General features: G+C 42.4%; 1 protein-coding gene across 4 annotated transcripts in view; it reads right to left on the bottom strand.

Annotated features, from left to right (window-relative positions):
- The window catches only part of fah (fumarylacetoacetate hydrolase (fumarylacetoacetase)), a 263,029-nt gene that overhangs the window by 63,346 nt on the left and 187,380 nt on the right, over nt 1-12,303 (bottom strand). For 3 of the 4 annotated variants that reach the window (XM_077518259.1, XM_077518261.1, XM_077518263.1), the window contains 2 exons: nt 8,293-8,368; nt 6,667-6,713 (listed from right to left, as the gene is read on the bottom strand). The exons of the other annotated variant lie outside the window; for it this stretch is intronic. In XM_077518259.1, the coding sequence (XP_077374385.1) occupies nt 6,667-6,713; nt 8,293-8,368 (123 nt within the window). The remainder of the gene's footprint in view (nt 1-6,666; nt 6,714-8,292; nt 8,369-12,303) is intronic. 4 annotated transcript variants of the gene reach the window in all.

Below are 12,303 nucleotides of genomic sequence, written 5' to 3'. Positions count from 1 at the left end.
TCATACCTCACTTCCTGTCTATTTTAGGGTACACACATGAAAGAGGTTTTTGTTCATCTGGATGTGCTACAGGTGCCACAAAATCTTCATAGCCGTAGGACAATCGTAGTGGACCTGGGATCCGTTTAACCTATGCAGGGGGCGCTAAGGAGCCATTTTTATGTTATCATGTATGGCGACTTTAAAATATCAAATTTTTCGCCAGGCGTGACGTGTGTGTAAAGTTTGGTGAGTTTTCGTTCACGTTTAGTGTCTCAAAAATGCGATGTGTGTGTAAAGTTTCATGAGTTTTCGCTCGTTTAGACAAAAAAAAAACAAAAAGCAGCATTTTACTTGGCAAATAATGCATCGCTATGGCAACGGCTTGCGATAAAATAAAAAAAACTTTCGATAACTTTGCATCTTAAACATCTTAAGATGAAACACACCAAGTTGGAAGACAGTCTGATAAATTTCGTAGGAGTTCGTTAAAATGTGACCCCTAAAAAAGGCCACAAAAAATGGCTACAAATCCCGACGTAAATCAAAATGCCGGACTTCCTGTTTGGTTTAGCATATGGTTCTAAGAGACTTTTTTGTACATCGTGGGCTCTTATGTATGCCTCCAAATTATCATAGCGCTAGGTGAAACGTACAACCGGGAATGCTTCGTTAAAGAGGAGTTTTTTTTAGCTCAAAATGTGATGCCCGGCCCCTGCGGGACTTCCTGTTGGGTTTAGCACAAAGCAGCAAGAGACTTTTTTGTACATCGTGGGCTGTTACATATGTCTACAAATTTCCGTAGCTCTAGCTGCTTCGTACAACTGGGAATTCTTCATTAAGAAGATTTTTTTTCCTTTGCAAACAAGTGCATGCCACGACAACAGCGTGCGGCGAAATAAAAAGCTTTCAATAACTTTTCATCTTCAACATCTTAGGATGAATCACACCAAGTTTGAAGATGATCGGGTAAACACTGTAGGAGGAGTTCGTTAAAATAGGACCCCTATGAAATGGCCAAAGAAATGGCAACACGTTCCAAAGTAAATCAAAATGGCGGACTTCCTGTCAGGTTTAGCAAATGGTTCAAAAAGAGTTTTTTGTACCTTGAGGGCTGTTACATATGTCTTCAAATTTTGGTAACTCTAGGTGAAACGTACAGCCGGGAATGCTTCATTAAGTAAGAATTTTGAAACTCAAAATTTTATGCCCCGCCTCTGGCGGACTTCCTGTTGGGTTTAGCATATGGCACCAACAGACTTTTTTGTAGATCATAGTCTGTTACATATGTGTACCAATTTTCGTAGCTCAAGGTTAAACGTACAACCGGCAATGCTACGTTTAGTAAGAGTTTTGAAACTCTAAATTTGATGCCCCACCGCCGTCATACAGTATGTCAAAAACTTTAGATTTTTTACCATGGTGTTGTCCCAGGTCTTGAGATGGTACATCCCAAGTTTGAAGTCAATCGGATTAACCGTGTAGGAGAAGCGGGCAAAAGTATGACCCCTGTAAATGTGCAAAAATGGGCCAAAATTGGACATTTAAATACTCATATCTCACTTCCTGTCTATTTTAGGGTACACATATCAAAGAGGTTTTTGTTCATCTGGATATGCTACAGGTGCCACACAATTTTCATAGCCGTAGGACAATCGTAGCGGGACAGGGATCCGTTTAAGCTATGTAGGTGGCGCTACAGAGCCATTTTTCTGTTATCATGTATGGCGACTTTAAAATATCAAATTTTTCGCCAGGCCCAATCTGCGTGTAATGTCTGGTGAGTTTTCGTTCACGTTTAGTGTCTCAAAAATGTGATTGTTTGCGGAAAAGAATAATGACAAAGAAAAAGAATAATAAGAATTCCTTGAAAAACAATAGGGCCTCGTAGCGGTACCGCCGCCGCCGCTGCTCGGGCCCTAATAATAATAAGAATTCCTACAAAAATAAAAGGGCCTCGCAGCGGCACCGCCGCTGCCGCTGCTCGGGCCCTAATAATACTAACTTCAACTTGATTCACTCAGCAACGAATAGCTTAAATGAGGGATAGAGTAACTCGGAAATGTTACAGCAGTCAATCCCAAAAGCTAGATAAAAAAAAAAAAAATTCAAAAACAAGATTTTTTTTTTTTTTTTTAGAAGTCGAGTTAAAAGTTGAAATTAAAATTAAATTAAATAAACAACAAAGCAGAAAAGGGGAAAAGAAACTTAAAAGGGGTTAATTGTCTTAGTCAAATGACTGATTACAGTGCCAGTACAGTTATATGCGAATGTCTTGTGGATGGGGTTTGGGACACAAAAACTGCAAAACTGTACAGAAATATTAGAGCTGCCTCTCTAATAATAGCTCATTAGAACTCACACGTTCTTATTAACTAGACACAACCGAAAAACAAAAACAAAACAACAAACAAAACAACAAAATTAAAAATGTGGATAAAAATGGAAAAAAAATAAAAGAGAAGAAAATAATAATAATACTAGGTTTACCAAACCAACTAAACAAACACAACACCAGAAATCAAGTGGAATGTTAAGTCAAGAATACAGCTAGTTAGCCTAGTATGAAACTGGATGAAAGGGGATAAGAAAAAAAAGAAAAGAAAACACAACAGTGTAAATAGTTCCTTTGTATTAATTTGACCCAGCAGTATGTTTTGTTGATGCAACCGTAATTGTTCTCACGCTAGGCAGCGTAAAAGGCTAGAATGCGGTCGGCTATTACTATAATCATTAAACGCAAGCAGTCAATTGAGCCTACAACTGCGTTTAATCTGACGTGGATAATTTTTTATTATCCTTGCGTACTAACGGTGACAACAATCACTCATTACAACGCTCGACACGGAAAACAATTCAAAAAGCAATGTGAAGTGACATTGAATCAGAATTATCGCGGAGCAAGGACCACCGGCGTTACAGCAACAGTGGGGGTCAGTTGTCAGTATTGACAGCGGAGCAAGCTCAAGTGAATCTGTATCACTACAAACACTGACTGACAACTCACAGCCTGCGGGACTCTCTCCCTTTCGGGGCGTCTGCAGGCGTGGCTCAAACTCGCCAACGAGAAGGAAGGGGTGGTACTCAACCACGCCTCCACGAGCCACACAGCTCGACTTCACAAGGACTATGGCGCCACCTTGTGGAAATGCGTACACGGTACAGGTATGCAGCTAACGTCTTAGCGCCCTGTTAATCCGCTCGCCAAGAGCTGAAACTTTGAGTCGGCGGCTGCAGAAAGCTCAATCACGACTCAAACTTCTCCCACAAGCTAGGTGTAGGAGGACACGGGGAAAAATTACTCGGGCGTCGTTAACGTTGCTCGCGGTTAGCTACTCCGAAGCACGTAACTAGAGTCTGGTCAAAGCGATGCACATCGGCTGTCACCTGACTTCCCACAATTTCCGGAAACACAACACACAAAGACAAACAACTTCAAATTCAGCCAGCTGAGATTTAAAAGTTGCACAACTCGAGTTCTATCACGTACGTTTTCAAATACAATCCACTATTTTCTCAAACGGTGACCGGCTCTTTCTTTTCTTCCATCAATCAATCCCGTTATTCTCGTTTACTTATAGCAAACCGCTCCGGTGGTAACACACGCAAGATGGCGGCTAACAGACGCTCGATTAAACGCTGAAGGGGAAAGTCAGTGCAGTTCTATGTAAGCAGAAATGTTTTCCTTTTACACAGAGCCAAATGATTAGGTACACTACGTGAAATGTGTTTTACTTTTAAAGTCCAAAATCTTGTATTTTCGAGTGAATCTTCTTATGTTAAATAGCCTCACACAGGGCACCATTATGTAGCGATAATTGGGTCGTCTTTTAGACGAATTAATAATCTGGACGTTACGGAGGTAAATTGTTTTTACCTCGATAACCTCTAGGGGCACCACGTTGGCTTTGCTTTGGGTTAACAGGAGCAAACAACGACCAAAATCCTTTCTTCATCAGTCATTTATAATCTAAAGTCGCCACACTCGATATTCAGTGGTTCGTTGTACGAACAAAAGAATAATAATCCACTCGGAAACACAGATGACTTAGGCAGAACAGAGTTAATAAAACATGCATTTATTCACGATTGCTACACTACAGAATCAAAACACTGCCTAACTAACTATCCTACCGTCAGAAGAAAAGAAATCAAATAAAGCTAATCAAAACAGGGAAAGAATGCGAACGAAAAAGGAAACAGGAAAAAGAGAAATTTAACTTGCCAGGTCTGTGATATGTTTCAAATGTAAGTTGCACACAGCGGTATGCCGAATTGGGGAAAAATCAAATGTGCACTTAAGAGTTGGATACTGCGTAGAACGAGCAGAAACGGGAGGTCTTTGGAAAAGGGGGAAAAATAGTCAATGTTCGTTCAAAAAGGCAAGAAAAATTAAAAAAAAGGGGCTATTCCACAGGTGAGCAAGGGAGCCGCTCGGGGGCTGACGTAGTTGCGCGGCTCGTCCCTTGATTGGTCGGTGAGATGTTTCCCCGGCGCGTTTGGTTCTGCCGGACAGCTGTCCGACTCCAGGTGTTGGAGCTCGGTTCGCGGCGTGCCCGCGTATGGGGAAGGCCCGCAGTTGGAGGTGCGCTTGCACAGCGGCGGGGCGGCACCGAATAGCAGGTGAGATGTGGTGCGGCTTAGGTGCACAATCTTGAGTCCGGCGGTACGTTGCAAGTGTACCCCGGGGCCGCGGAGCTCGCTACTGGCGGACAGTCACCGATGGTGAAAAAAAAAAAGGAAAACAAAGGAAAAGGGAGTAAAAGAGTCTCTTTGGGGTCAGCGTTGCAGTTTGCACCTGCTTTGGCGTGGCGTGGAGCGAGCGTCGGCTCTCGTGGCAATGGTTTCTGCCAGGAACAAAAGGGGGCCACGTGCTGGACAAGTTTATTGGGACAAAGAGTCAGTGGGCAAGCTGGGCTACTTGCAGGTGAAGAGGCATTGGGGGAAGAGAGATCGGAAGAAGAGAGGAGAGGAGCAAGAGAGAGAGAGAATAGCGCGAGAGCGAGATCCTCTCGTCTTTTTAAAGTCTATGGGCGGGGCTCCAGGAGGGAGTGGCAAACCCTTCTGTTTGCTCACGCAGACTTAAGAAAAAAAAAATTATTAAAGGGATTAATAATTTGGCATTAAATTTGGTCAGTCTGGCAAATCAGTTTTCCCACACAACCTGTTTAGCACACATCGTAATTAATGCAGCAGAAATTAATTTGTGAGGTCGTTCTTGAGCCTAATCTGACTGAACTGAAAGATATTGATTATCTTTCATTTCTTATGGAGTACAAATGACATAGGACGTTCATACACACAAAGACATAACATGAATCATTCGTAGTTCAGTTATCTGTCAAGAATTATCATGGTATAAATGTGTAAAATTCATATCTTGTATGAATTTTCACAAAGGATAGTTCCAAGTTTCACCACTTGACGGTGCTGTTACTCCATTCCAGGAGTGCCCCCTGGAGGGGTGACGCCAGAGAGTCCCCCCTGGTTGATAAGAAACTTCATAAACATTCCTTTGATCAGTCGTTTGTATATTCCAATTCATTGAAGGCGTTTCTTGGGCCCCGTGAAGTCGGGGCCCGAATAGACTCCTTCGGCAGACGCATAAATTCCTTTGTCACCTGGTCAGCGGCTTCAAAAGAGCTTTATTGGTGGTTGTGTGACCACCTGCAGAGCTAACCAAGCTTAGATCCTGTCTGAGCTGTGGAATGTTTATGCGACTGCAGAGAGTTTGCTTTTGAAGAAGCAAACTAAAAAAAAAATTAGAGGGTGGCCTGGGCCATAGGCCATAGTTGTTACACTGATGAAGAAAGGATTTTGGTCGTTGCTTGCTCCTGTTAACCCAAAGCAAAGCCAACGTGGTGCCCCTAGAGGTTATCGAGGTAAATACAATTTACCTCTGTAACGTCCAGATTATTAATTCGTCTAAAAGACGACCCAATTATCGCTACAATTCACTTCGGTCCTGCCTTTGAATAAATTATTTATTTTCATTTTTTGCTTCCATATATATTTTGACATTTGAGGTCTTATTTTTTTCAGTTGCATGTTTTTTTTCTTTTCAGATTCAGATCTTATTTTTTGGGGTTTCAACACATTTTTTCAGTTTCAAAACTTTTTTTTCACTTTCAAATCGTTTTTCACTTTCAGATCTTTTTTTTTTTCAGTTTCAAGTCTCTTTTTTCCAGTTTCAGCCCTTTGTTACGTGGGGCGTGGTGTCAACTGAGCGGGGCGTGGAATCATGAGTGACAGCTGCACAAAAGCGCTTTGGAAACACCCCCCAGTGACAGTGCCTTCAGGGAACGTAGGAATTAAAAGAACTCTTAACTCAACATATATACACCATATTTGTGTGTTTGGCAGCATGTGAATTGATATCAGTGACAAAATTCCACTTCAAAGTCTGTTTTAGACAGTACTGAGCACCAATTACGGTCTAGCAGCAATAGGTTGTGCCAGGTTTGCTGTACAACAGCGACGTTTAAGCGTCTAATATGTCCGATGTCGATATCGGCATTGTGAACGCATAGTATTCTCCCGCTGGCGTCCTGCCGGTTACCGTGAGGACAACCGAATGCACAGTCAAGACATCGTTTATTTGCACCACAAGAGCCATTTCCGCGACCTGCTCGCCACCACCCCTACCCCACACCCAACCACAAACTTGACTTGACTTGTTGATATTACCTTGAAGTTTGAATTGCAGATGTTCGAAGATTCTTTCATAAGCTGCCCTGAATGAGGGGGAAAAAAACATGACTAGTTTCACTACATGATACATTAGGGATGTAACAATATCCAAATATCACGATACGATATTATCACGATATGAAGCTCAATGATACGATAATTATTACGATATTGTGGGGAGGTTGGCGATATTTAAAAAAAGGTCACAATATTGTAAAAAAAAAAAAAAAGAGCTCATACTAAAAAAGCACAATATTGTGCTTTTGTTCATAACAGCAATACATATAAACTACCTCTAATCTCTAATAACACTTAATATTGAGGAACTTACTCGCATTAGCGGCTAATGCTAGCACACATTGAGTTCCTCCACATATTGACTCATTTCACAAGCATATTACGTTCCCCTTCATCTGACTATTAGTGTATTTTAAACATAGAAGGGCCAAAACATCAAAATGAAACTGCACTAAATAAACTAGCCACCAGAGGGTGCTACAACTACACAAATGGAAATCAACCTGACTTTTTTTAACAGATGTGCAGCATTTAAATATCGTGAACATGACGACGACGATATTGTGGCAGTTTTAATATCACAATATCACGATATTGCCGGTATCGATACATCCCTATAATACATATAATATATATACACACCAGACGCAACATGCTCAATCTAACGATGAGTTAAGTATGAAATGAGCAATGAGTTATTTTCAGTAGATGCAAAAATGCTGTTCAACCAATTCAGAACATGGGTGCCTGTGTTGGAGAATTTTGTGAGCAGGAAGGGTTAAAATATATTTGGTAAAGAATAGGTGGAAGCACATTGTGTAATATGAAACCAAATGGATGAGTTCGGAAGCGTAGAGCTGCCAATGTGGAGAAAACATTTTTGGCTTGTGAGTATGTTCGAACACACTTGCAAATATGTTCGAACATCCCCGCAAATATGTTCGAACGTATTGAAATATGTTCGAACATACTCGCGAATATGTTCGAACATACTCGCAAATATGTTCGAACATACTCTCTAATACATTCGAACATAGTCGCAAATTTGTTCAAACATAGTCACAAATGCGTTCAAACATACTCGCAAATACGTTCAAACGTACTTGTAGGCTACATGCTACAAAGTTAGCATACCTTCCCATAATGCCACGGGGTAGTATTTGCGCATGCGCGAGTGAAAAAACAACAACATTTTTTCGGCATTTGGGCCACATTACCAATTCATTAGAAAATTAAGTAGAGAAAAAACAGCGATCATTCGTAACTTTTACGATTTATTACGTCTGCCGTGTACTGCCGTGCCATCATGGGAAGGTATGCTAACTTTGTAGCATGTAGCCTACATGTATGTTCGAACATATTTGCGAGTATGTTCGAACATATTTGCGAATATGTTCGAACGTATTTGCGAGTATGCTCAAACGTATTTGCGAGTATGTTTGAACATATTTGCCAGTATGTTCCAACATACTCGCCAGCCAAAAATGTTTACTCCACATTGGCAGCTGTACGCTTCCGTAGATGAGAGACAGGAATAATTGTGTAACCCCTAGTCTACAGGATGTAAGTCAGTTCACACAGTGAAACAAATTGTTTCCATCATACCTTTTAGTGATACAAACAGATTGATGTTGAATGTGTATGGATCTTCATGTCGGAGATAGGGGAGTGGTTGTGGATCCTGCAAGAAGGGGTTGGGAGGGGGAATTGGGGGCGTTTGCAGAAACTAAATTATATAGCAATCATAAAAAGTCATTCTATTAAAAAATGAAATGAATATCTAATAATGAAAACATTTATCCTGCCACAAAATATTTGAAGCCTGGCCTAAAGCACGCACACACACACCCGCGTGGCTGTGTCATCTGATTGGCCGACAGCAACGCAGCAAGCAACGCTATAGCACACGCCCATTTCTATGTTTTAAACGAGAGAGGCAGAGGCACCCGCCGGTCTTCAACAAAGTCACAAAAATACAGTATGTACAATAAACATGTTATACAACAACACTTGTGGTGTGTTCCCATTCACTTGAATGAGAGCTCCAGCGGCAGAGCTCTCCATTCACAAATAGCTTGGCGAGCCGGTCGTGATTCGCAATATTTCATCCATAGTGGTCCATATTAAATTGTAAATATACAGTGATACCTCGGCTGATGAACGCTTAAGCTCACGAACTTTTTGCCTCACGAACATTAAATTCGCGAGTATATAGTCTCTGCTGACAAACTAGTTTTCGGCGGACGAACCAAACCACGCGGTCGAACAGCACCACGGTGGCGGCAACGAGAAGCTGACGCACGCTTACGGCGTCCCAGTTCGTCACCCCCTTTCTTTTAGTGCGGACGCGGTTTGTGTTTGATAGACATTTTGGACCATATTGAGTGTACTTTTGCTATTATGGGATCGAAAAAGACCCCACCACAGGCTAGTATTAAGCCTAATGCTACGTTCTCGCCAAAAGCGAGGGACGGCGGCGCGTTTGCATTGTAGTCAATGGAGTTCGCGCCACTAAAAAAAGTGAAAGTGCTATCTCATGTACCTCAAAAAAGGAGAAAATAGTGCCACGGCAGTTTAGTCCCAGGAAAGAGGTGAAAGTAGTTGGCGGTGCTCACTTTTTGTTGACTCGCTAAAGTGCTCCACTTCCTTGTTCACCAAGGGACACACCTCCTCCGCTCCAGTGAGCACGAAAGTGCGAATGAGCCGCAACCGTTCCATAAACACTCGCGAATGAAGTAAGTCTACCATTGCTACCATCCATAAGAACTACCATCACAAAGGTAAATAAAACGACTTTATTATACAGTACTACTCCGGTCTCCTCCCACATTCCAAAGACATGCATGGCAGGTTAATTGGGCGCTCCGAATTGTCCCGAGGTGTGCGTGTGAGTGTGGATGGTTGTTCGTCTCTGTGTGCCCTGCAATTGGTTGGCAACCAGTCCAGGGTGTCCCCCGCCTACTGCCCAGAGCCAGCTGAGATAGGCGCCAGCAGCCCCCGCGACCCTTGTGAGGAATAAGCGGTCAAGAAAATGGATGGATGGATGGATGGATGGATATTATACAGTACACTTTATTTCTTTAATTACAATACAATAGCACATTTATTATACATAAAATAAGGTATATTTTTGTGTAGTTTTAAGGCTTATTTAGTAGAAAATTATGTTTTATAGGGACCTGGGAACGGATTATTCTCATTTTAATGGTTTCTTATGGGAAATAAATGTTCGGAAGACAAACTTTTCGCCTTACAAACTCTTTCTGGGAACCAATTATGTTCATGAGCTGAGGTATCACTGTAGTTCAATTTTGACACGACTTGCCACTCGTGAAATGTTACGGCACATCCGCACGCACAACGGGAGTGCAAGCTTGGCTTGGATATTCAAATGATCTCACCCCCTTCCCGCATTGCGCCTGCTGTAATGGAAAAGCAATGGAGGAGGTGTAGTGTGGTTGCGTGCAGTGTGATGTGGTAGCGTCCCGTGCGGGGCTAATGGAAAAGCAGTTTGTGTGCAATTGGTATTGTTTGGTTCCTATTAGGGACTATTAGAGACTGCTTAAAGCTGGTAATTTTAAGTTTTTCTGTTTTTTTTTTTTTTTTTACTGAATAGTTGATGCATTGTGGTAGAAAGGGTTTTGTATTAATTCTCTTGAAAATGTTTTTGTCTAAAATAAAGGCAATTATATAGTTTTTTTTTTTCATTTAACATAGCGAATAGCACTCATCATAAATAAATTGGGGAGAAAAAAATACAGATGATCAATGTGATCGGTAAAGCTGGTAATTTTAGCTTTTTCTGTTGTTTGTTTTTTTGTGCTGAAAGGTATGGATCCCAAATGCAGACACAAATAAGATTTTATCTATTTATTCACATCAAGAGGCAGAAACTCAGAGACGCTGTACACAGGAACAGGTGGACAATAATCCAGCAAAACACACACAATTCTCAGACCCTTAAATAGACAGTCAAACAACCTCATTGGTTGTGGCTAAGACATGTGGGCTCCAGTACTGACATGGAATCATCTGATTGGTTGTTGACTGGTTTCTAACCATATAGAGCGATTAAAGAGTCTTGACATCATCTAGCTAAAAGCCGATTGCATCAATTCAAATAAAACAAATAGAACCAAACATTAGACATTTGTCTCAAACAAATCATCAGTTCACATAAAGTCAACTATCAGACATTTGCCGCACACAAAACACAGTCATGATAGTTTAACCCAGGCGTGACATTTGTAACAACTATGGCCTATGGCCCAGGCCACCCTCTAATTTTTTTTTTTGCTTGCTTCTTCTAAAGCAAACTCTCTGCAGTCGCATAAACATTCCACAGCTCAGACAGGATCTAAGCTTGGTTAGCTCTGCAGGTGGTCACACAACCACCAACAAAGCTCTTTTGAAGCCGCTGACCAGGTGACAAAGGAATTTATGCGTCTGCTGAAGGAGGTTTATTCAAGCCGACTTCCCGGAGCCCGAGAAAACGCCCTCAATGAATAAGAATATACAAACGACTGATCAAAGGAATGTTTATGACCTTTCTTATCAACCATGGGGGACTCTCTGGCGTCGCCCCTCCAGGGGGCACTCCTGGAACGTCTAGATGGAGCAACAGCACCGTCAAGTGGTGAAACTTGGAACTATTCTTAGTGACAATTCATACAAGTAACCGCATTTTACACATTTATACCATAATTCTTGACAGACAACTGAACAACGAATGATTCATGTTATGTCTTTGTGTGTATGAACGTCCTATTTCATTTGTACTCCATAAGGAATGAAAGGTAATCAATATTTTTCAGTTCAGTCAGATTAGGCTCAAGAACGACCTCACAAATTAGTTTATGATGCATTAATTACGATGTGTGCTAAACGGGTTGTGTGGGAAAACTGATTTGCCAGACTGACCAAATTTAATGCCAAATTATTAATCCCTTTAATAATTTGCTTTTTAAAGTCTGCGTGAGCGAACAGAAGGGTTTGCCACCACCTACTGGAGCACCGCCCACAGACTTTAAAAAGACGAGAGGACCCTCTCTCTCACTCTCTTCCCCCGATGCCTCTTCACGATCGCTCTCTCTCTCCCGCTTCTTCTACTGGCCATCCTAAGGCCTGTTGCCTGCAAGTGGCCCAGATTGCCCACTGACTCTTTATCCCAAGAAACTTGTCCAGCACGTGGCCCCCTTTTGTTCCTGGCAGAAACCATTGCCACGAGAGCCGACGCTCGCTCCACGCCACGCCAAAGCAGGTGCAAACTACAACGCTGACCCCAAAAAGACTCTTTTACTCCCTTTTTCTTTGTTTTCCCTTTTTTTTTCTTCTTCACCATCGGTGACTGTCCGCCAGCAGCGAGCTCCGCGGCCCCGGGGTACACTTGCAACGTACCGCCGGACTCAAGGTTGTGCACCTAAGCCGCACCGCATCTCACCTGCTATTCGGTGGCGCCCCACCGCTGTGCAAGCGCACCTCCAACTGCGGGTCTTCCCCGTACGCAGGCACGCCGCGAACCGAGCTCCAACACCTGGAGTCGGACAGCCGTCCGGCAGAACTAAACGCCGGAGCAACATCTCGCCGACCAATCAAGGGACGAGCCGCGCAACTACG

The sequence above is a fragment of the Festucalex cinctus genome, chromosome 4, assembly GCF_051991245.1.
Source record: "Festucalex cinctus isolate MCC-2025b chromosome 4, RoL_Fcin_1.0, whole genome shotgun sequence".
NCBI classification, from domain to species: domain Eukaryota; kingdom Metazoa; phylum Chordata; class Actinopteri; order Syngnathiformes; family Syngnathidae; genus Festucalex; species Festucalex cinctus.
This window is presented reverse-complemented; position numbering and strand designations above follow the sequence as displayed.